Here is a 25,543-nt window from a genome sequence, read left to right as displayed (position 1 = left end):
TGAATAACAGGGGTGACAGTGGGCATCCCTGTCTAGTTCCTCGGGAAAGGGTGAAGGGAGAAGTTAACGTGCCGTTCAATCGCAAACTAGCTGTGGGTTGGCTATATAATAGGGCTGTTGTTGTCGCAAATCCAGCCGGCATACCCATATGGTGCATAATAGATATAATGAAAGGCCATTCCAGAGAATCTAATGCCTTTTCGGTATCTATCAGAATTGCAGCTGCTGGAATCTCAGGGTTTATCCTGTGTAGCGTGTTGAATAAGGTACGCAGATTGAAGGCAGTCGAGCGGTGGGGAATGAAACCAGACTGTGCCGGTGATGATATGAATTCCATTACTAGGGAAAGTCTAGTGGAGAGAACTTTAGCCAGTATTTTGTAATCTAGGTTTAGTAGGGAGAGCGGGCGATATGACCCACATAACAAAGGATCTTTCCCAGGTTTGGGAAGGAGGATAATCACTGCTTCACACAAGGTAGGGGTAAGATTTGCCTTTCTAACGCCACAGCATATACCTTCAAGAGTTGCGGAATCAATATATCTTTGAAGGCTTTATAAAAGGCTCCTGTGAAGCCATCCAAGCCTGGAGCTGATGAGGATTTTAAATCTGTAATGGCTTCATCAATGTCCGTTTCTGATATTGTTACCGCAAGGAAGTCCTGCATGTGTCTTTCCAGGTATACAAGTGCCACTTCAGAGAGATAGTCTTCCTGTCCGGTCTGAACCCACTTTTGAAGCGTATAATTTCTTAAAATGTGTCTCACATTCCCCCTGAATATCTATTGGGTCCGGAATCCTATGGCCGGAATCTGTATGTAATTGCGCTATATAAGCATTTTGATAGGGAGGTCTGATCGTCTGGGCCAAAACCCTACCCGGGCGTTCTCCCTCACCATAGCGTAAAGCCCTTTGATATTTTGCCATATATAGGATCTCTTTGTCCGCCGTGTCTCGGTAGTCAACTAGAAGTGACAGTCTCTACTTGTTAGTCTCAGGGTTAGGCATTAGAAGTTGTCTGGCATCTAGTGACACAAACTCTTTTTCTATTTGTGTCCGTGTTTTACGCAAGTCTCGCAGTACCCCTTCATGCTTAGATATACATACTCCTCTCAAAAAAGCTTTAAAGCCTTCCCACAACATCGCCGTGGAATCCACAGACCCTGTATTATTTTCAAAATATTCTTCTATCGCCTCTCGAATTTCATTTTGAAAGACTTCATCTAAGGAGCGATTTGGAAACCGCCACTCTCTCAAAGCCCTCTGGGCGTGGGATCTTCAGGGTTAGCACTACTGGGGAATGATCCGAATACGTGTGCAGGAGTGTATAGGTGGAGTTGCACGAGCCGAATATGTCTGGGGAAGCCAACTAGTAATCTATCCGTGTCCATGTATTGTGTAAACCGGTATAGTGGGTGTAATCCGTGTGGTTAGGGTTGTGAGTACGACTGACATCCATTAAAGAGAATTGGTTCATAAGGGAGGTTAAGGCCTTGCGTGCTCGGGGTTTAGGGTCTGGCGCGTTAGAGGTACTATCTAATGTTGGATCTGGTGTAACATTGAAATCTCCCCCAAGTAAAATGGAGACCTGGCCCAATTTTAGTAGGAGGGAGAGTAGGGAGTAATACAAATCAGGGGAGTTTACATTAGGGCCGTAAACACAAACCAACGCTATTCTTTGCCCCATTAACGTGCCCAGAACCACCATATACCTGCCTTCATTGTCCACCGTTGCAGAGTGGAAGCAGAAAGGGACTCTTATGTATAAGAATAGCGGTACCTCTAGCATGATTACTAAAATTTGCGAAGTATCTGTGCGTTCCCCAGCTAGAAGCAAGTGATTCTGATCAGTCTTGGATAAACACGTTTCCTGCAGAAATGCCACGTCAATCTCATGCCGGATCAAATAATGCAGCACCTGTCTTTTCTTACGAGTGTCTAATATTCCACGTCACCACAGACCGTTCCGAGGGGGCAGAGTTATGTCCTACTTGTGCCATATTAAATTTAACATCCCATCTATGTCAAGTGTCATTCGATCATGTCTGTTTCTTCCGATCGTATTCCATTGTGTAACTAGCATAATCGCGCATCTCAGTAACAAAAAAAACCCTCCCCACTCCCCCCACCCAGCCTCCTTGCCCTTCCTAGGAGGCAAACCCTTCTTTGCTGAACAAAAAATGAATATATGGAACAGCAATATTACCAAATAAGTCTTCCGTAAAATGTGCATTAACTCAACATATAACAATCTTACGGTGATCACCAAGGGGGGGGGCGGGGGGGGGGGTGACAATGCACCGTCTGCCGTTAGGCAATGTAAACTGAAATGAAGTATACACTTTTAACCCAAAACTGTGAATAGAAACTGTGATACAGTTTATCCATGGCCCGTTCCGGAGAAGAGTTTCATACTGGTGTCCGACCCACTCAGCGGAGGGGAATTTCTGTGTTCTTCATTAGTGCGCGTTGTTAGCCTTGTACTTGTGGCAGAATTCTTGCGCTTCTGTAGGGTTGTCGAAGATGCGGGTCCTCCCATTAGCTTCCACCCTGAGCCTGGCGGGGTATAACATGCCGTATTTCAGTTCAAGGTTTCTCAGGGTGGCCTTTACCCCGTTATATTTCCTCCTGGCTTCCTGCACCATGATGGTGAAGTCTGGGAACAGTGAAAGTTTTGAGCCCTGCCATATTGTTTTGCCACGTTCACGTGCCATACGCAACGCAGCGTCTCGGTCCCTGAAGTTCATGATAAGAGCTATTATTGGTCTGGGAGGGCATCCAGGATTTGGCCGAGGTCCAAGAGACCGGTGTGCCCTCTACACCACAAAGCCAGCCGTGAACGCCTCCCTACCAGATAAGTCTATGAGGACCGTTTCTACGAAGGTGTCCATGCGGCCAGTAGCTGTGGACTCTGGCACCCCAAGAATTTGTATGTTATTTCTGCAACTGTGCGCTTCCAAATCCTCGTTCTTGATCGCCACGTCTTTGAGGATTTTTTCAACACACTCTAGCCGCTTGAGAGATTGCGCTGCGCCATCTTCAAGCTCAGAGGTGCGTGACTCCACTACATCAAGGCGTCTATCATGTGCCTGGATTTTGAAACCCATATCTCCAATGTTCTTATCCAATGCGTCAAAGCGAACATCCAGTGCCTTGAAGCCAGCACGCATCTCCTGCAGTGGGGCCCCTATCTGAGCTCCAGACTCCCCGGGGGCCGTCTTCTTCTGCCCACCCTCCGCCATCTCGCTGGGCTGTTCTTGATCTGTGTCTGTCACTTTTTCAAATGGCAGCAGGCATTGTCTCGATCTTTGCGGCCCATGCCTTGATTTGCCTGTCTATATAGGCCCGAGGGAGAGTGTACAGGGCTGTGCGCAGACGCTACAAAGGTGCCTTCAGGAGCTCATAGATTTAAAACAGCGCCCGCAATGGTCAGACATGCAGCGCGATTTCACGTGTTCCCAGGTTCCGACATGCCAGGGCCCATGCCCTTCTGAGTGCCACCAGTCCAAGGGCGCTAGTTCTGCCCACGCTTATTTGCCCTTGTTTAATAGCTTGCACACTGCAATTGGAGATCAGGTCGCCAACCTCATGTGGCAGCAGGGATCAGGATTGCTCACTGTGTGGCTGCATGCAGTACGCTACATGCTGGACCCATTTCAGGCGTGAATGCGGCGATGCCAGTGCCCTCGACATGGAAGTGTGGGAGGGGCGGAGAGATCATCAGGGGGCAAAACCGGCAGTCAATTTGTGTAAATTTAGCGCGTCCCCGCGCTCACACACTAGGATCTCAGCGCTGGTAATCACTGCAAAAACTAGCATACACGCAGGCCCTGTCCCAGTGTGCCTCAATGTTAGGGTCAGCGCGCAGCTCAGGAGTCTTCCCGGTATCCGCCTTCAGGAGGCCTATGGACCTCCCGCTAGTGTTCTTCTGCGCTTGCCGGCGTTCCCACACGCAGCGAACCGGTCCGTCCCCACCAGCTCACCTCCCTGCATATATCCAAAGTTCCGCCGATCACTTAGTTGCCGCTGCACTCTCCCCGGGCTGTCCTCCACTTTCGCTCGTCGCCATTTTGGAGTTACGGGTGGCGCCGCCGCCCGAGTCGTATCTCTCTCTCTCTCCCGGCTGAAAGCTCTGGCGGCGAAGGGCTCCAGATGTCCAGGGTTCAGTCCGCATCTGTCGGCAGCATTTTTAGAGCCCTTGGGTCGCTCTAACTTGCGGGTTACAGGATGTTTGCCTATGCGGCTGGCGGAGCCTCAGAGCAGCACAGCCATCTCTGACTGCGGCTTGGCCACGCCCCCCTGGTTGAGTATCTTTTATAGTTCTTGAAGTGAAAATGTGGAACCAGACTAAGGCCCGAGGGAAGAACCGTTATGTTGGGAGTCGTTTTCATATTGTGAAAATACTGTAGGTTGTTGCTGCCTATGATATTTAGTTGAACCAGTCAGGGCAACTTTGTTATTTGTAATGCCTCCACTATCGTTTTGGTTTATTTTACCTCCAGTAAGAAATTGACTTATCGTATGATCTTCATACTTTGGCAAATGTAATCTGCATAATCAAGAAAATAATTGAGATTGATCAATGAGGGTTTACATTGGCTTACATCCTATGCTGACTAGCTGCGGTCAAAGTTTGCAAGTAGTGGTTATGTTTGACAATAGTGATTTTAGTGTATTTTGTGTTTTTATTTTTTTTATATATTTTTTTTTTAGGTCAGAAGAAAAGTTCTTGGCAATACCATGTTCAGTTTTTCGGAAGTGCCCCTGAAAGAGGTTGGATTCCTGAGAAAAGCCTGGTAACATTTGAAGGACAGGAGCAGTTTGATGAACTTTGCCAAGAAAGTGTTAAATTGGCTACTACTAAAGCTGAGAAAGCAAAGGTATAATATTTGAATTTATCAGTTAGTCTTTGAGAGTGTTTTCAAGGGCTGTTTTTGAAGAAATCCAATATAATTTGTGAAGAGACCGATGTTTTTGTATTGGAATGCTCCCATTGTACTCTGTAAGGTAATACGAGAAAGGCAGGGCTTACCCCTGCTAGCAATTTCAGATCAAAATAGGTATTTCTTTTGAAAAAATCGTGTTACGGTTTTAAGCACCAAAATTAAGGTAAAAATAAAATCATTGAATATTCCAAACCAGGTCATTTAAAAAGATCTAATTATTCAAACAATACCAAAATGAAATGCTGGAAAAGTGACTCTTAGCACACGAATTTAGAAGAAAATGCTCAATATTGCATGGAAAGAATGGGCATCTATGTCTGGATTAGTCTTCATACATTTCCCAAAGTGCCCACTGAGACCACTTTTTCACCAAACAGATCAATCAGTAAACTCTTCTGCCCCGCAAGTGCCAGGAGGCCATGCATTGTGTCATTTTCTTTACAGGCTTGTGAACTCAGTTGCTCACAATCATGTTGTGTTGCTGAAGTATTCAGACTACAAAAGAACTTCCCAAGTACAGAGTGTAGGAAGCTGGCTATGTATATACTATACCGAAGTAAGGTATAGTGTGCCCAGAGTCCAGTGGAACCCCAAAGCTAGGCAGAGGTAAAAGTAGATAATACCTTACTCTCAATTTGTGGTAGTGTGGGCGAGCATTAAGGCTGTGTTAAGCATTTATTATACACACTCAGGCAAGAATTGTCACACACTCAAAGAATGAACTCAGACCAATTTGTTTGTATACAAATATTATTTTAGTTATATTTTAATTTCTAGAACCAAGTCAGGCCTGGTACAGGTACGTTTTTATAATACTTTGCAAGATTTATGCAGTAAACTACAGTTGAATGGAAGTTTAAAATGCAGTTGGTTGATTTAGAGGTGAGTCAACAGTCAAAATTACTTTAGTTACTTGTAGATTACTGTGAACGTTACTTCATGGATTAGTTCTTAAGTTACTTTTGCTAATCAGTGTCATATGCCTAGATATCACACTGGGGCATTTCCTAGCCAAAAGGTAAGTTCAGTTTTTACACATATGCAGTTTCTTAGAGTTTTCATACAAACCAACCCAACACAAATTGTTTGCAGAAATGCAGTCAATGCAGTCCTATGGGAGAAAACACTGTTATCGGGAAGTACTTTGGTTTTGGAGTTGGTATTCTGGGGTTAAAACCAGGGTTCCCTCAGGGTCGAGTATGCACTCTCGGTTGTCGGAGCAGAGGCAACTGGCATTGAGGCAAGGAACCCCGTCGGCGTGAGCCAGACGTTTGACGTCGAGGCAGAGGTCTACATCGGGTACAGCGCGTTCGACGTCGAGTCCTTTGAAGAGAAGACTGTTGACGTTGCAGCAAGCATCTTCGTCGATGCTCGATGTCGAGGTGTCAGTCTATCCCGAGAGAACGTTCGAGATCGATGTCGAGACTGCAGTCTAGAGAGGACTCGCGTCCAGTAAGCCTTTCTGCATCGCCTTCACCGATGTCAAGATCAGGTTCTCGCTGCTCTCCTTCCAGATCATCATCTTCTAGATCACCAGAAGTGGTGATCTCGATGTCGAGCAGTCTAGCGTCCACTTTGCATCCTGATTCAGCGGACAGGCCTGCACAAACAGAGGGACGAAAATCTCCTCCTGCATGCTCTCTTGAGAAACAAGAGACAAAGGTTGCTTTCTATCCATCTTTCACCTAGATGGAACCTGCCTCAGCATTACTGGTCTCCTGCTCAAGTACCAGGGGCTCAACACTACTCAAGCCCCCTACACAGGTCTCTGTTGGCTCGACTGGTGCAAGCTGTGGACATGGCTCATACTCCATTGAGAAGCAGAGATCGCAGTCGCACTCCTGCACCCTCTTCCTGCAGGAGGTCCAGATCCAGAAGCGAGAGGAGAAAGCACAGATCTCCAACGCCTTCTTCCTCTTCCACACATATGTCAAAAAGAGCCTACTCACTGACTCTTATCGACAGCCCACCGTTGAGGGTCTCTCCGGTGGATGATGTTGGCACTTTCCAGGATGTGCTTTCCAGAGGGGCAAGTAAGCTGAACATGCCTATGTCCACTCGGCAGAGCTCATCGTTGGTAATCTTTGAGACTTTGCATCAGAGAGCTGCATCTAGACCGCTGTTACCATTGGTGCTGGGGCTACTCCAGCTGGTTATGGACATGCACATGCCACTCCTGTCCCTGAGTATACAGCAACGTGTGCCGTAGGCTAACCCCTCCAGAGCGGCTGCAGGGATTACATTTGGTATGTATCCGCTGGGTAGATAAGCAGCTTAAGTATTTCCATAATAAGTTAACATTTGGCACAGTGGCACGTTAGTTCTCAATAGCGGCACAAAGGTTGGTTGGGAGCTGGATTATACTGGCTGAAGGGGGTAGTAAAGCTGTGTGTATGTTTGGGGGAGAACGGGAGGGGAGGGCACACAACAATAAAGGCTGGTCTTGCGGTGGATCGTGGGCGGCTTGTTGCTTCCTTTGTCTGTGTCCGGTGCATTGTGAATGATACAAGCTGCAGCCGCAGAGGAGGAAAGAAAGTGTGGGCGGGTGGGAAGGAAGGAAAAACTAGCATTGAAAATGCAATAGGTCTCGCCTTTCATTAAGTTAAAGCCATTTGCTTTGCTATTGGTATTGTATAGCAAAGCAAATGGCTTTAACTTAATAAAAGGCGAGACCTATTGCATTTTCAATGCTTGTTTGGTGTGAGATGAGTCTGCATCCCTTTCATTGAGCGTTTCATTAACCTTTACCCTCCTACCATGACGAGCACATTAACAAATGGAAACTTGACTGTATCTTCCCTTAATCACTAGCAGCTGAGTTCCGGCCCGCTAGCTTCCCAGAGCCCACTTCTTGGCATATTCAAGATCAACTCACTGTAGATAGTTTCTCATACTTGCTTGCTTGGGTTCACATAACCTGGCAGCCCCTATCACTGTCAGCTGGAGACTACAGTTAAAATTGATCGAGTCTTCGCAAGATGGGGCTCTCTTTTTTCTTATAGAGAATTGGTTTTTGTACAGTAGGCCCCTCCTTTAATAATAATTCTAATCCATTTCTTTAGTGTGCCATGGCAATATTGTGATATGCTGTGCTGGTACAGGCCGGTATAGTGATGCTTGGACCTTTTTTATATATTGTATGGGTCCTTAATGATCTTGTTTTCACTCCTTAGGTGACAGTCAAGTCCATGGAGTCCCGGGTCCTTAGCAGGCTATCTCTTACATGTCTAGTGTACTTGCTTCAGTGAGTGTTTTGAGAAGGGCACTGCCATACCCCCATTAGCTAAGTGGAGGTACTCCGACATCTGTACAATGATCTTCTGTGAGCCCCCTTCCTTAATTCTAGTAACACCTATGACTAATGTCTCACTACTGCTTGGAACCTTTCCCCGTCAACTATAGTCTGGTTGCTGGAATGTCTTCATGTTACAGCTCTGCAACATGGTTGCATAAGATGTTCAGAAATTGAGTTTATGAAGGTGCCAATGCTGCAAAGCTATATTTACAGGTAAGTGACATCTTCCTGTCAACACCCACCATCAGAGCAATGTCATACATCCGAAATCAACCAGACAATTAAAGTAATATGCAGACATTACATGAAGGGTGTGTGTGTGTGTGTGTGTGTGTATGTATATATGTGTATGTATATACTGTTGGATAACAATAAGATGGATGTAAATAAAAGTGGAAGATTCTAAGTCTTTAAAGAATATTAAGAATAAGCTTGGTTTAAGTCTGTGGTTTTTTTTTTATTGTTTTTTAGCTTTTGAAACCTATTGCTGTAAAGCTGCGTGACCAATGGGAGACTGGTCTCAAGCAGGCAAAAGAAGCTCTTACATTGTCAATGGAAGACCGAAAACTGAAGTACACATTTGTTTACATCAATGAGCGCCCTAATCTTAATCCCAGAGTAACAAAGGAAGTAGGGATTCCTGTGCAGCCTGAAGGATTTGATGGGAACCTTGCTGCAGAACAGACCTCTGAGTTAATAGATTCTGAGAATGAGTCTGGTGCTTCAAAAAAGAGAAGAAAGATCTTTCCAGTGTTGTCTTCAGTTTGTCAAAATAGCAGTTTGGAACCGGAGAGCAGTACTCCAAGAAAGTCAGCTGTCCACACAGAGTCCAGAAGTGATGTTGGCTCCCCTCTGAACCAAAAGAAACTTGGAGTTGTTACCCCACGAGGTCGAAAGAGTGCTGCCGCACAGTTTTTGGTTTTTTGTCAGAAGCACAGAGATGAGGTTTGTACATTTGTGTGACAATCTTAACATTTGATTTGCTTAAGTCTAGTTGTCGGAGTTTAGCTCAAAATGTACAAGCTATTTTGCACTGCTGTGGGGAACAGATAAAACTTTTAATGTGGTTGGTTATATCTGAAGGGGAATGATACTATAGTAATTGCTTCTAATACAAAGGCGTATAGTATTTGCTTTAATATATGAAGTCAAGATGAGTGAATAACTGATAGCGCTAACATTTATGATGGTAAAATATAAATTTATTTTGCTGCTCACCAGCTATCTTGGAGGCTTGTAGGTAAAGTGAACTAGTTATATTACAAGAGCATACTCAATTTTTTATTGGAGCAGACATGTCTTTTCTACCACTGGGAATGTGCCGGATTTTGCTTCAGTTGTATTGGGGCTTTATTAAGCTGGACTGTCATTTTAATTAATCTTACCTTTTGAGCTTCAGTACTTTTCTGTTGATGCTGTTCGACTGATGTCTTTGAAAGTTTTGCCATTCATTCCTGTAAGAGCATGATCTGGTGAACTTTTTCAGTTCTTTAATATGCCTTATTACCCAGACTATGCCCCCCTCCCCCCGACTAGTGTTTGTCAGTGTCTTTCATGTAGTGCATACGTTCGCTCCAAGTTTTTCATTTTATCAGGTATCCTAGTTAAAGGTGCTTCAATAAAACAAAGATGGAACCATGCTGCTGTTTGTTCCTATGAGGTGATCATTTAGCATATCTTATATCCCTCTTGTTGAATAAACCTTGTACAGCATAGATTCCCTGAAAAAAGTAAATTGGGTTTAGTGGCTAGTTTGTAGTGACTGTTTTAGGCAGAGTAGGTGTAATGAGGAAGTCTCTGAAGTATTCGGCCACATGTCAGACTATCGCATCATTTACTTTGCATCAGCCAGCTCACCTTGAGAGGTACTTGCTTGTTGGGGGAAATTTGTATTCAACCATCGACTGATTTCGCTTCTACCTTACTGTGCCAAGCTCATGGAAAAAGACGTGAACACAGAACTATCTGAATGGATCAAGGTCTACAATCGTCTTAATCTTTTACGAGACCGGTACTGGTTGTTACACAAAGTGGGAGTAATGTTTTGGTTGCTCTTCTTATTGATCTGCATATTATTTTACATCAGGGAGATGTAGCAGCTCTGATTTAATTGCATCTTTCAACAGCGTTGTACTTGGTATGTCATTACATCTTGTTCTAGAGGGTGAGGTAGGATTAGAAGGAAGACTGTAGACTGGATCTGCTCCTTCCTGTCCAACCAAAGCCAGACAGTTTATGTACCTCCTTTTAGGTTTACCCTCATTGCATTTTTTTGGTCTAATCCTCCACCCAATGTTCTTATTGTAGGTCAACACTTTTGTGCCTTTAAGTAGCCCTGTTGGCCGACATTGAGTTCCTTAAATGTGTTCTGTATGTTTTATAGGAAGGTGTGCATTTTATATTTAGCCTTGATGGCAAGAATGAAGAGACTGGTTGAAATTTCTACTCTTTCATTATAGTGGCCGACTGGGTATAAGGTCCTGCCTGAAATCTAATTCTGACAAGTCAGCGGAGATGATGTTATGCGGCCCACCTTTGTTATCGGCTTTTGGCCAGGTGCCTTGGGGATTTGTGAAATTTACATCATCCTCCTCGCTTCTTGAGCTCCGCAAGAAGCTGAATCCTGGCTTTTCGGTTAAAGCCCCCCGTCCTCGACTAGACTATTTGTATATGTAGTATTTCTAAAGTGATTAGACCAAATGGTATCAAAGCGCAATGCATGAGGAAGGGCAAACCGAGAAGAGAATCATTTAAACAGGCAGATCTCTTACACAGTCCCTACCACTCTAATCTGCAAATAGCCAGGTTTTAATTTGCTTAAGAAAGCTCAAATGCAAGTTCTGACTCCTGATAAAATCCGGAAGAGAGTTACACAACTTAGCATCCACTACAGTAAAGGCGCACTCATCGGCTCGGTGCTAGTATACCTTTGGAGGTGATAGTGCTCTATACACTTTGTTTTGGTTGCTGTTCTTATTGATGTACATGTTATTTTACATTGGGTAGGTGTAGCAGCTCTGATTTTACTGCTTCTTTCTACAGTCTATTTCGTAGTATATCATTCATTGTTTGTTATTTGGTGGCCAAAGCATTTTCCACTTACTATTTTCGGCTAGAAGCTGCTAATACTCATTATCTTGACCTTTCGGCCTACAATTCCCAAAGACGCCACTTTCATAGAACGATTCGTTATGAGTTTCTAAATCCAATCAGCGATATGGTGACCACAAAATGGCTCTGTAAATCAGGTCCCATCTTGTGTTACAAATACGTGTGTGTGTATATGGATATAAATATATGTATCTGCTACTTTGTAATTATGGTCCAGCTGCTTCTACCAACGATTTTCTATATTTGCCTATTACTTTGATCCAATGAATGGATCTGTACCAGATTTTGCGTAGTTAGCTAAGGTCTGGCTTGTCGAATTTCGTGCACTTCTATACAAGAAGATAAAGTTAAGAGATTGCCTGTCAAGTATTTCCATTTTAGCTCCCAAATGAACTTTTACTTGCAGCTACATAAAAATTCTCAAACGTTTTTCCATCAAACTTGGCATGAAAGTAGGGCTTTACTCAAAGTGTGCTTTTGCCATTGGTGTGAATCTGTTCCCTAGGTTTTAAGATAAAGGCATTTTAAGAAAGACCCGTAGCATGAAAGGGTAACTCTTTTGTATATTTTGCCATTTAAAATTGTGATTTTCAAAAATTGTGATTTTTGTCAATGTTTGAATTTTGTGTTCTCAAATGGGGCAGCACAATGAAAGGTGCTCGATGAGTGGCGAAATCCTTGGACTTTGCTCATGATATGGCAAATTACATAATTGATGATATCCACGACAGCATCATTAGTTAGCAATACTCTTGCCTTTTGCGATGCCCCACATAGCGCCTTGAGACCTTTGCGGGTATGTAGTGCGCTTTACAAGTGCCATGATTGATAGATTGATGCACAGTGGGCAAGAGTGGCAGGTCCAAGCCCTGTGCACAGCTCTCTATGACCAACTAAGGCCACTTTGCGTGGCCTTTGGCTCTGACCAGCAGTGTTTGGCCACTGGGCAGTGGCTTCCGACAAGCCCTGTTTTCAACCCCTCATAGTTAGCAAACTCCTAGTGCACATTTTCTCTAAGGGTTGGCCGCAGGGCCTGTGTTTGGTGTAATTTCGTTAAGTAATTTTTATGTGTTGAGGAGGAACAAATCCCATGAGTTAAATGGGAAAGGCCACTTTCAGGGACCCCTTCCCTCTTTAGGCCTCGCCAAGACGAAGATATGGGCTTGAAAAAACACCAATATTTTTCATTAGATCCTCTTGCTGTTCTTTAGAAATGCTGGCTTTTTATTGGTGAATACACTTAGTAGTTCCTCCTTTCGTAATTTTGTGGCCTCCCATGAGGACTACCTCTTGCATGTTTTCTTACATTTCAGGTTATTTTTACTTATGGCAAACTTTTTTTTATGTGGCCTGCCTCTTTGCTCTTTGCCCACAGCCCATACCACTTCTCCAAGACCACTGCTGTTTTGCTAGTTATTTGATCTACACATAATTTGCAGTGCTTAATCTCACTTTGCCGTTTACTCCCCAGACCCATGCGCCACCCAAGATTGCTGCATACAATTCTTATGTACCGTGATCGCTGCATTTCATTCTTGCGTTATTTTACATTAGTTGCTCAGGGGCGAATAAACCATCTGCGCTACACCAGACTAATTCGGTTCCTCAGCTCCCCAGACGGCAGCTCTCACAGCTGCGTCATGTGTTTCCCTGAGTCAAAAACTGTGTTTTGACTATTTCAAGTTGACAAAATTGAGGTATGGGCAATAAGGACTGCTGTACTAATGCATTGGTGTGGGTTATTCATTGGGTATCTGGACCCGTGAAAGGTGCCCACTCACTCTCACCCAATTCTCCAACATTGGTCCTTTTGTATATCCACATGCTTAAATCATTCCCCGTCGTCAGGCAGGGAATCCCCAGTACATTAAAATTGCAGTACACAGAGTAAAATATCCAGAATGAAGTATATTATTTAAAAAGGCCCTTGGCCTGAAACAGCATAGTTGTTAAGTGACACATCCACCTCATTTGAAAGAAACCAAACTTCAGCCAATGAGGTGGAAGCTCCAGCTCTACTCCCCCTAGAGGCCACCATAGCTCAGATTTCTACCGCACGTCGTGTTTGAGGGAGTCGCCTGTAAGAGCTCTTCTCTCGCCTTACAGGGAACCTTAATTTATTTTTAATTGGGTGCACCCTGGCACTGAACCAGCTCTTTCTGATGAATACATCTGCCTGTGGATTCAGCAGCTTTTGAATTACCACTTGTGCAGCATTCTATCGAGACTTTTCTCCATAGCTCTCCCACGTCGACGAGGATGTCGCAATGGAATGGCTCCGCTCGCAACCTTGTGCAATGCCATTGGAGCCATAAGAAGACCTTGGTGTGCTGATGCCAGTTCTCTTTTTTTAGGTCTCGTCTGACCCAGCGCATGCGCTGGTCTGGCGAGACTTATTGAGGGGTCTCCAAAAAGTGCTACCAGGCAGGCCTAGAGCTACAGTGCATGTGCGCGGGCGCTTGACCGCGATTACTTTCACTTTCACGCCTGCTTTGATGTTTGATCGCGATCACTTTCACGGCCGCTTGGCATGGCCAATAGGTCTCGCTTTTGTGACCTTATAAGTATTCAGTTATGCAACTGTTGCATGGCTAAAAACACTTATAAGTCCCAAAGGCGAGACCTATTGGCTATGCCAATGCTTGTTCTGTCTGTGCCATCGACTCGTAACGGTTTTTCCAGGGCTCTCCATTTCTGTGTGTTTCATTGTTAAAATTTCAGGAGAAACTATCAGTGCAATGGCAGCTCAGAAGAAATCTGTTTTTCAACCTTGTAGGGAATGCGGGGGGGGGGTGGGGGTGTAATGCCTGTCGTCGGTGCACGACGTAGAGGGGTGTTCGCCATGATGACTCATGAATCCGAAGACCCTCAGAGAGGGAGGCCAAATTATTTTTGGAAGAGGAAGAGGGGCCAAAGAAGCACTAGATCGAAGTCCAAGTCACCGACTCCGCACACCTCGAAGTCATCGAGGAAGCACAAGAAGAATCGGCGCCATGGCTCCAGGCGTCGTTCTTCTAAGTTAGCTACAATAAGGAGCTGCAGAGGGTAGTTCGTCAGGTCGTCCTCCACTCACTAAGTCACAATAACAGCAAAGACCTGACCGAACAGGGGCTCAAACTATCTAGTTCCCTTTTGTGATACTGGATAGAGAGGGTACATTAACTCTTTGTCCTTCAATCCTCTATTAGTTATCCTGACTAATTTTTATCCAGTCTCAACCACTCCAACAAGTTAATAAAATTGTTTCAGTCCTCGCTCAATAGACATACCCCTTAATAGAGAAGTGTATGTGAAAACAAAGTGTGTGTGACTGAGAGAGTCCCGCACGTGCGCTACACCAGAGGGGCTACTGGTTGGTTCTCACCGGCTTGCCCACGTTTCTCATCATCTGATTCATTCACCTGTGAAAGGAAATAGAACGAAACGTGTCCAGTGTAAAGAAAAGAGGTGCAGACAGAAATGTGCATGTCTAAGACAGACCAAAAAGTGCAAGAAGGAAAAAATCTTTCCTCCAAAGTAGGAACCATACTCCATGTTAAAACCAATATTGCGCATTATAGACCATTCAAGGGTGGGCCAACATTACCTTTTTGTTCCTTACGGCAAATTCTTCAGGGCTTAAGGTAGTCATCCACCTCCCTGGACATCAACTTTGATAAGAAGAGTGACATGTAGCTGCCAAAGTCAATCGTACCGGCTTCCCATCATGACAAGGTCAATCCCTTCAATTGAATTTAACCCCTTTCTCCGGCACTTCTAGTCACTGGAATAATACCGCGTCTCAGTGAACCGTTAGCCTGAACTCATTCCGAGCGTCCAAATGAGTTAAGGCTAACGGTCCACTGAGACGCTACTCCCGGTATTTACTGATCCCCAAAAAGGGAGGGCAATTGTGACCGATCCTAGACCTCAGGGTCTTGAATTTTTACCTCAAACAGGAGAAATTCAATATGTTGACCCTAGCTCAGTTTCTTCTGTCGCTGCAGCAGGAATACTGGATGGTCTCTATCGATTTACAGGATGTGTATTTTCACATTCCCTCCCTGAAGTCTGATCGGAAGTATTTCCGTTTTACGGTGGGGTCTCAACACTACCAATCTGCGGTCCTTCCGTTCGGTCTTACATCCGCTCCATGGGTCTTCACGAAGGTGATGGCGGTGGTAGCGACACATTTCAGAAGGTTAGGGATTTCTTTTTTCCCCTATCTGGACGACTGGCTGCTCAAAGCAAAGTTGCTAGAGATAATGCTGCATCACCTGCAAGTAACAAACGGCTATTTCACTTAGGTTTTTCGATAAATGTACTCAAATCTCACCTGGTGCCCTCTCAGCGCAATCTGTTAATAGGGGCAGTACTGGACACTACTATGAGTCGTGCTTTCCGCCCTCCCCAGAGCATTCTAGACATCCAGCCCATGATTCCAATTTTTCAAGATGGAGCAGCTGTTCCAGTCCTGAAGGTCTTACGCCATCTCGGTCTGTTTGTTTCCTACATACTGTTGCTCAGCCATGTACGCTGGCACATGAGGGCACTCAAGTGGTGCCTCCGCAGGCAGTGGTTTCAACACAGCAGATCTCTGGGAGGTGGTCAGGATCTCCAGAGACACTGCAGCGGAGCTGTTGTGGTGGAGTGTTTCGGACAACCTGTCAAGGGAAGCAGTTTTAACCTCCTCCGGTGCCAAAGTGATAACGCATGCTTCCACTCTAGGGTGGGGAGCTCATCTGGGGGATCTGGAGGTCGAGGGCCTTTGGTCTCCAGAGGAAAGATTACTTCTCATCAATCTTCTACAATTGCGGGCGATCTATTTGGCTCTCAATTGCTTTCTTCCCTTCCCGATCAGTAAGTTCAGGTCCTGACGGACAACACTACTGCGATGTGGTACATAAACAAACCGGGACGAGTAGGATCGTATTGTCTCTGCAGAGAGGCTCTTTGACTCTGGTCCTGGGCTCAGGACCATCCGATTTGTGATTGCAAATCATCTGGCCGGGGTGCTGAATGTGTGTGCGGACAGTCTGTCAGCCATTCTCCGCCGATCACTAGTGGCGTCTCCATCTGCAGGTGGTCTCTAACATTTTCAGGATGGAGGTGTTTCCTCGGTTGGACCTGTTTGCCACTCAGGAGAACGCACACTGCCTGCCATTCTGCCGTCTCCAGTATCCGATGCGGGGAGCGTTGGGGGACGCGTTTCAGCTAGACTGCTTCTCACAGCTTCTTTACGCGTTTCCTCCCATACCCTTGATTCCTCGGGTTCTTTGGAAGAATTGCCAAGACCGGGCCCAAGTCCAAGTGGCTACTATTAAGAGCTACTTGTCTGCCTTGTCGGCCTTCATCTGTTTACCAGACCAACCCTCTTCGTTTAAGCCTCCCATAGTTATGAGATTCATTATGGGTCGTACCAACAAGTTTCCTCCCACTTTATTTATTATGCCTCAGTGGGATTTGAATTTAGTCCTTACTTTCTTGATGGGGTCTGCATAGTTGTCCATTGAAATTCATAGCATTTAAGACCGTTTTTCTGATTGCGATTACTTCTGCCCGGAGGGTTAGTGAGCTGCAGGCCCTTAGCTCTAAACCTCCTTTTACCTCCATTCATGCGGATAGGATGGTTCTTGGGACCAGAGAGCTGCTTTCCTGCCAAATGTGGTCACTCCCTTCCACCTAGTGCAGTCTGTCACTCTACCTACTTTTTATTTTATTTGTTTTATTTATTTATTTTATTTGTAAGTTTTATATAGCTCTTGCTAGACCCGAATGTGTCCGAGCGCTTTACATGGTCATGAGCGAATCCGGTGAATCAGGAACACCTTGAACATATGAGGTGAGGCTCAATAGATAGTAGTACACAACAACCGCACAGTAACCGAAACCATGATAGCATAGGCAAACATACATACGGTTCAGTCCTTAGCACAAGGATAGTAAATCCAGATCAGAGGTCTAAGAATTAAAGTATTAGTTGAGAAGGAGTTTATGGTCTCTTTTGAAGACTGGGAAGGAGGGGTTGCATCGCAGGTCGCTAGGTTGAGAGTTCCATATGAGTATTTCCAGAAAAAGAGCGAGACTTGGTAGATTAATTTTTTAGATTGGGAGGTAGGAGCAAGAGTGTGTTGGAGCTTCTCAGCGATTTTAGAAATTTCTGCTTTCGTAAGCTTGTTTTCTAAGTAGTTTGGTGAATGAGAGTGAAGGGCTTTGTGGATGATACAGGCAGTCTTGTAAGTACATCTTCCTTCGATAGGAAGCCAGCTGAGGCTCTTGAGAGCAGGAGTGATTGTGTTCAACCCGCTTGACATCAGTAATGAGCCAGGCTGCCATGTTTAGAGCCGATCTTATTGGGGGTGAGGTGAGATTTTGGCGTCCCAGTGAGCATTTCCATATTCTTCTTTGGAGAGGACCAGAGATTGAACGACAATCTTGAAATCATCTGAGGGGGATGAATGGTTTAAGCTTCTTTAGGTGTTTTAGTGCGTAAAGTGCTCCATGTTGTCTAAGCAGAAGCTTAGGGGCTTAGCGGAGTTGGATGGAATGAGAGAGCATTTTAAAGCGTTCAGGTCGCTAATCCATTCGTGAATAGGAAGATGGTTGCATTTGGGGGAGAATGGAATTATTTCTGTTTTGTTGGAGTTTAGCTCAAGGTGATTAGAGTGAAACCAAGAATGAATCTTGTTCAGAGTGGCGTTAAGATGTTGAATATTTGTGGGTGAATTGATTTTGTAGTAAATTTGAGTGTCATCAGCATAAAGGTGATATTTGATCCCTGCTTGCTTCAAGATGACCGTAATGGGTTCCATGAAGAGATTGAAAAGGGAGGGGGAGAGAATAGAGCTCTGCGGCACGCGAAGAGAGCCGTGTGGGTTTTGATAGACTTGCGTTGATTTTGATCTGTTGCAAGCGGTGTTGCAGGAAGGATGGGAACCATTTAAGGACGTTGCCGTTGATACCAAAGCGAGACTTTAGAGATTCAAGTAGGGCTGGGTGATTATCAGTATCGAAAGCCACAGGGAGGTCAAGCAGTATAAGAAGGCAAGCTTCTCCTTCATCTAAGGATCTATGGATGTCATCCGATATACTGAGCATGGCAGTTTCAGTACTACAGCCTTTCCTGAAACCGGATTGGAAGGTGTCAAGGAGGGAGGATTTACGTATATGATGATTGAGTTGTTGGTAGACACTTTTTCCAGTGTTTTGGCTAGAAACAGAAGGTTGGAGATGGGTCTGAAGTTTTTGAAATCCTTAGGGTCAGCTTAGGGATTTTAGGTAATGGGTGTGATTTGTCCTAGTTGGAGAGAGATTGGTACACAGCCCGTGGAGAGGGAAGAGTTGATGATTAGGATAGTCACTTGTATAGCGCAAACAAATGCCGAGGCGTCTTGGCGCTGGTCCATAGAAAGAGACTACTTCCACTAAGAGTGTGTCACCTCAAAAAGGCATGTTTTTATCAATTTTCTAAAAACTTGATGACTTTCAGTACGTTTAACAAAGCCCGGGAGATCATTCCATCGGATAACCGCCTGATACGAAAATGCTCTGCCGCCCCATCTAGCTTTTTTCACACGGTTAAGTTTAAGCAGACTTTGGGTAGAGGATCTAAGTGTCCGACCCGGGAGGTAAGGAGTAAAGAGCTTCTCCACTTCCTTAGCTCCCCCCCCCCAAACACTGCCTTATGAACTAGGCATAGCGCCTTGAACTCTATCCGCTGCTGGACAGGGAGCCAGTGCAATGCCTTGATTTCCTCAGTGACAGACTGGTCTCTAGGTACATCCAGCAGAAGTCTGGCTGCTGCATTCTGCAGAACCTGCAGTCTCTTCAGCAGGGACTTATTCAGTCCCAGGAGGAGTGCATTGCAGTAATCCATTTTGGACAGCACTAAGGCCACCACCACATTCTTGCGGAGGTCAGGGTTGATGAAAGGGAAAATCTTCTGCAGTAACCTAATTATATACGAGCAGGAAGAGGAGAGGTTGCTAACATGTGCCGAGAAATTGAGCTGGTCATCGAACACCACACCCAGATTTCTAACCTTGCGTACCGGGGTGGGACATTCGCCTGCCTCGGCCGGCCACCAGGAGCTATTCCATGCGGGCTTTCCCGGACCAAATTCAATTATCTCTGTTTTCTGTGTTGATTTTGAGGAAATTCTCTCGCATCCATTTCATAATTTCTGACATACAGCTATGAAACTTAGTGGCTGAGTTATTTGTTTCTTGCCCAGCAGAGACTACAAGCTGTGAGTCATCAGCGTAGGAGATTATAGTGAACCCATGTGCCTTGATGAGCTTGGCTAGAGGGGCTACGTAGATGTTAAAGAGTGTTGGTGATAGAGAGGAACCCTGTGGCACCCCGCATGGTAGGTGGAAAGGGTCCGACTGTAGACCATCCCAGGACAGGCTATGGTCTCTACCCTCCAAAAATGAGGCTAGTAGGGCCAATGCCCTCCCCTGTACCCCAAACTCCTGAAGCCTTCGAAGCAACACCTTATGATTGACGGTGTCGAAGGCAGCCGAGAGATCTAACATCACCAAGACTGCACGACCTCCCCCGTCTACCATAGCCCGCACCTTTTCCGTTGCCATTAGGAGTGCTGACTCTGTAGAGTGCTGGGCACGAAAACCATGCTGAGAAGAGTCCAGTAAGTCATGGGCCGCCAAGTGTGTCGTAAGGGCACGGTTCAATTCTTTCTCCAGAATCTTGGCCCCCATAGGCAGGGCGGCAATTGGTCGATAATTTTTTAAAACAAGGGGGTCTAATGTGACTTTTTTTTAATAAAGGTTTAATTATAGCCCTCTTCCAGCAAGAGGGATAGCATCCAGATTGCAGTGCTGTATTAATTACCTGGGTCAGCTCTTCTGCTATTACCTCAACGGCCAGGTGAAAAACTGATGGAGGACAGGGATGTTGAGATAATCAACCTCCGAGTTTCGTCCGCCGTGATAGGGGTAAACTCTCTGAGACCCGTGTTGTTCCAGGAATCTGCTTCTGGCGCTAGCTCTTTCCCCCCAGTGCTGGAAGGCCTACTACTAAACTCCTCGTAGATGACCTGGACTTTTTCTTGGAAATATGCTGCCAGCTTTTGGCAAGTTTCTTGATCAGGTCGACAATTATTGTCCTGCGGCGGTTTAGCCAGAACTGTTATGGTCCTAAACAGCTCCTTGGCCGAATTGCCAGCATCCATAATTTTGGCTGAGAAATAGGCGCTCTTGGCTGCCACTATTGCCTGCTTATAGGCTGCGAGGGAAACATTATACTGTGATTTTCCCTCCGCACTATAATCCTTTCTCCAGGACCGCTCCGCCCTTCTGCAACTTGCCTTCAAGGTCTTGAGCTCAATGCTATACCAAGGTGAGCTTGGTTTAGTTCTCCTGGATCCAAGCAGCTTCTGAGGGACTACCCTATCTATCGCAGCTTCCAACCAATCATTAAAGCGCTTTGACGCCACGGAGATATCATTGGTGTAGACAGGGCGTGACCCGGCCAGTATGGGGAGTAGTTTCTCCGCGGTAACCTGAGACCATGGTCGATCAGGCGTTTCCCTTCTCTATGGCCTGAAGGAATAACTGATATCCCAGTCATGACAGTGAAATTCACTGCCTTGTGGTCGGACCAGGGAAGTGCCATGATGTTAACCCCCTTCAGAGCTATATTGTTAATGAATATGCCATCTAAAGTATGTCCCCCACTATGCGTGGGGCTGGCTACTACTTGGTTAAAGTCCAGCGCTGCTAAGCTCTCGAGTAGAGTGTCCACCTCTGGTAGATTCGTGAGTTCTAAGTGATAATTAAAATCTCCCAGGATCATAAAAGGGTGATGGTCCATCCAGGACTCTAAAAAACGCATGAGCATAGCCGGAAAAGAGGACTTGGGGCCTGGGGGACGATAGACTAAAATGCCATGGAAGTTGTACATGTTAGCCACGTAAATAGTAAAATACATAGCTTCGGCGGCAAGGTCTAAGTAGGCTTCTACACGAATTTTAAGATGTAATGCATGTACAACCGCTATTCCCCCCCCTTTCTTCTCCCGTCTGTCTTGGGAAGAGACAACATATCCACTTGGTAGGGCAATGTTCCAATCCGGGCCAGACGTTTCGTCTGTCCACGTTTCAGTTAGAAACACTAGGTCATATAAGCCACTTTCTATCAAATCGTAAATTTGGTAGCTGTGCTTATGGAGTGACCGAACATTCACCAGCACACAACTGAGCGACTGCGGAGAGTGAAGCCTCGTCACAGGTAGGGGGACTACTATGCTCTCAATCGTATATTCTCGGTCCTCCCGCCTGTTGGCGGGAGACTGCCGTCCATCCTCCCCAACCTCGTTCCAAGTCTGGGCAGCGCATTTGGGGCATGATATCAACCCAGAGACCCTCTGCATTAAATCCCAGTCATGGGGTCTGCATGTGGAGTTATTCAGGTCTAATAATTCCTCTCTGCCGAATCGAATCAAATGGCGAGGGGCAGGGGTCCTGGCGCTGGGCGTGGATCGGGCGCGGACGGGCGCAGACGGGCTTGCCTTTGGCGCGCCCGCTGCGCGCGTCCGCTGCGCGGCCGTCCCAGCGCCATATTTATTGCCAGTGGTTACGCCCCCTATCTGACGCGTCGATCCCAGGTGCGGTGCGGACCTGCCTACAGCCGGGTCCGCCTTGGTCCATGGTCAGAGATTTGCAGCAGGGAGAAGTGCACGAGGGCGCCTTCCCGGTAAGATTTTCTAACGTCCCACACGCAATGTGCAAACTAATGCCAATTACATAAAACCTGTGCAAAAATTATTAATACTTGGTTAAAAATGAACAGCGATAGCAATTATTAAAAACACAACAGCGTAAACAATCCCAACAGATCGGTGCAAGTTTTTGTTAAAACTAAACAGTCCCTGAGAGATGGTGCAAATTAGACCTGGAGGCCAGGCAACAGCTCTCTCTACAGCCAGAGTCCAGAATGGGGCAATGATGTGTTTGAGATTTATTACCATCCTGGATGGGAGGAGGTCCATAGTGTGAGCTTGAAGGCTTTAAAGTTTTGATTATATTGAAAACTTCAGTTTCAGTCAAGGGTTTGAATCAACCCAGTTGGCGTTGTAGTTCGGTTTGGAGTGACTAAGGTAGCCTTTAGTATCATTGGGTGTTTGGTCACAAGTGGGATATGGCGGTGGAGCTGCCGTGAGCGGAGGTGGGTTGCTCCAGGTGGTGAGGACTTGGGGGAAAGTGGAGACTTGTAAAAAGGATTGCTCAATTTTGGTGACTGTGAGAAAAAGCTAGCAATTTCTTCACAGCGTTAATTTGTGGCGATTTATAACTTGAGAGGGCAAAGGCGTGGTTTGCCGATGTTAAAGAGCTCCCCGGGTCGATTCTTAGCAAGGTCCAATTGGTTGCGGAAGGAGGCTTTTTCTCTAAAGATGTTTCTTGTACGAGAGCCTGGTCTTTCTTAGTAATTCTATGTGTTTTGTTGAGGGGTTATGTCTCCAAGTCCTTTCAGTTTGTGAGAGCAGTCTTCTTTCGCAGTTTAAATCAGCATTTAACCTCAATTTGGATTTTGTAGATTTCAGTTGTTTTAGTTTAGGCGGGGCCAATTGATCAAGAACATCCATAATCGCTGTGCTGTAGTGTGTAGTGAGTTCTTCAGCAGTGTATGCGAGGGGGGGATGTTGTAGTTGTTTACGAATCTTAGATTCAACTTCAAGAATAGGGGCTTTTTTATATTTCTGCATAACTGTTTTGGTTTCTTAATGACATCAAGTAGGGTTTTGACTGGGGTATTGATATCGAAAAGGATTAGATGGTGGTCAGACCAGGCGAGAGAGAGCTGATGGAGATCAGGTCCTTATTAGTGATAATCACATCTAGAGTGGTGCCTTTGGTGTGTGTTGGTTTATTGCAGAGTTGGTTTAGATTGTGAATTTCAAGAAGGTTCGCAAGTAGTCGGACTGAGGTGTCATCTGGATTGTTCCAATGAATGTTGAAATCGACCAGGAACACATATTTTGTGTCAGTTAAGGAGAACCTAGTAATTAGGTCATTGATGATAGCTTAAACTCGTGCAAATGCGAGACCTATTCCATTGCAAATGCTTGTTGCCAAATGGCATGGGGTACAGGACTAAGGAGACACGGCTGGTTAAAATCCACAGCCTTCCTTACTATTATGTAGTTTAAAGTTCGAGGCATGTGGGCTGCTGAATTCATATCTGTGCATAGATCGCCGCCTAGTGTTGGGTCCGGATGTTTGCACGTTGTTGTCCTGGAAGAGTCTTCGAAGTATCCTGAGATAGGTGACTCCTCCCCTGGACTACAGTGCGCATGGGCATCCTCTCCATCCTCAGATTGTTTTTTTCCACCATTGGGTTCGGATGTGCTTATCTTGACTCAAGTTAGGAAAATCTAGTTTCAGGCCAAAAGGCCTTTAGTTTTCGACGGTACTGTTCCCGATCGGTATCGACAGTTTACAGGCTAGTTTACAAACTTAAACAACTTTCCGGATCCATTAAATCCGACCATCGACCGAACTTCGACGATGGAATCGAGGACCCCATTCAAGCGGTGTCCTGTTTGCCACGCAAAATACCCCCATATCGACGTCCACCCGGTGTGTAACAAATGCCTCTCACCGGATCATGACGAATCGAAATGCATGGCCTGTGCCCGATTCCGATCCAAGAAGACTCTACGGAATCGACGAGCCGCGAGACTTGAAGCGCAGCAAGCGGCACCGGCCCCAACCAACATCTTCAGCACCGAAGACGAAGATGTCGAAAGCGTGGAAAATATACCCTCCAGCCCTACTTCCGAACACGGTTCCCGATCGGAAGATGTTATGAAGAGCTTTTTCACAGGGAAGAAGCCGACGATGAGGTAGGAGACTACGACGAGGCCTTAGGGGCCGAAGAAGGTAGCTCCGGCGAGGAGCAAGGCCTACTCGTCCAAATGGAGGATATCCCAGTGAGTCCGTCAACGGCTCCGGTCGAGGGATCGCCTTCGGGCCTTACCCAAGACCAATCCCGCAGTTCCTCGGCCCCGCCACGGACGTTCAGCGAGAGCCATTGTTGCCTAAAAAGACTGGTTTCCCTACCACGAAAGCGAAACCAATCATCGCTCCGGTTCAACAGAAACCGAAAGTGAAACTGACACTGGTCGGCTCGAGCACTTCCACACCTTCGACGCCAGACAAACCCGTCGGCTCCGACCGCACCAAAAGGGACTTCGGTGCCGCACTCGCTGCAGCAGATGTCGGCGCCGACCCGAAAAGAAAATCCATCGGTGCCGTCAAAGCGCCAAGGCCCCCGGCACCGAAGCACTCGGCACCAGCCATCAAGGTGAAAATGGCCACTGCATCGCTATCCACCTCGAAGGCACCTACTAAGGTACATTCATCGACGCCGTCGACAACTACTACCCCTCCTCGGCTCGATGACCCCGAGACCTCGAAGAAGTCCACACCTGCCTCGACGGAACCTCTCGGCGCCAAAGAACCGTCGGCGTTCCAGGTGCAACAAGTGGCAGCGTCCTTGCAACGCATCAGGGACAAGGCTGCCCTCCAGGCCTCGTCGGGCTCCGAACCGAAACGGGCACAGAAGGCACCATCGGCACCGGCCAACATAACCTTTGGCTTGCCACCGCCCACGGCGCCAAAGATGTTCGAAATCAGAACCCGCGTTACCCAGACGAGGTCCCCATGTACCGAACACTCGACTACTGGGACATCGCCGTCCCACTTCATCGACGCCGACACCGGCAGGCTTATGCTCCGAAAGCGAAAGATCACTTCGGGGCACGCTTTGGACTCTTATAGGATCCCACTAAAACAAAAACTGCCGGCGGAATCGGAACCAGTTCTTTATGAACACCTCTTACACAGATCCATCATGCTCTCCAACGCACTCCGATCCGGATGCAGTGGAGGACTACATGGGTGACAACACCACCTACCCCGAAGACATGGACCCTGAGGGCCAGCAAGACCCTGATCAGGTCTGGGATGACCCAGTGGAGCCCGGTGCCGCCCTGGATACACAGGACACGCAACTTTATGGCGCAAAAACGTCCCCCACAGAGGACACTGCTGCATTCAACGCCCTCATCGAACGGGCCGCAGCCAATCATGGAGTGCAACTCCACTCAGACACTATCGAGGATGATTTCTTGGTGGACACCTTCGCATCCTCCGAGAGGACTGTAAAAATTCTTCCCATGTTGAAAGGTGTC

General features: G+C 46.3%; 1 protein-coding gene across 1 annotated transcript in view; it reads left to right on the top strand.

Annotated features, from left to right (window-relative positions):
- The window catches only part of NSD2 (nuclear receptor binding SET domain protein 2), an 881,013-nt gene that overhangs the window by 116,850 nt on the left and 738,620 nt on the right, over positions 1-25,543 (top strand). Inside the window, exons 4-5 of the mRNA XM_085642559.1 lie at positions 4,712-4,878; positions 8,711-9,184. Of these exons, the coding sequence (XP_085498685.1) occupies positions 4,712-4,878; positions 8,711-9,184 (641 nt within the window). The remainder of the gene's footprint in view (positions 1-4,711; positions 4,879-8,710; positions 9,185-25,543) is intronic.

The sequence above is a fragment of the Triturus cristatus genome, chromosome 2_2, assembly GCF_964204655.1.
Source record: "Triturus cristatus chromosome 2_2, aTriCri1.1, whole genome shotgun sequence".
NCBI classification, from domain to species: Eukaryota; Metazoa; Chordata; class Amphibia; order Caudata; family Salamandridae; genus Triturus; species Triturus cristatus.
This window is presented reverse-complemented; position numbering and strand designations above follow the sequence as displayed.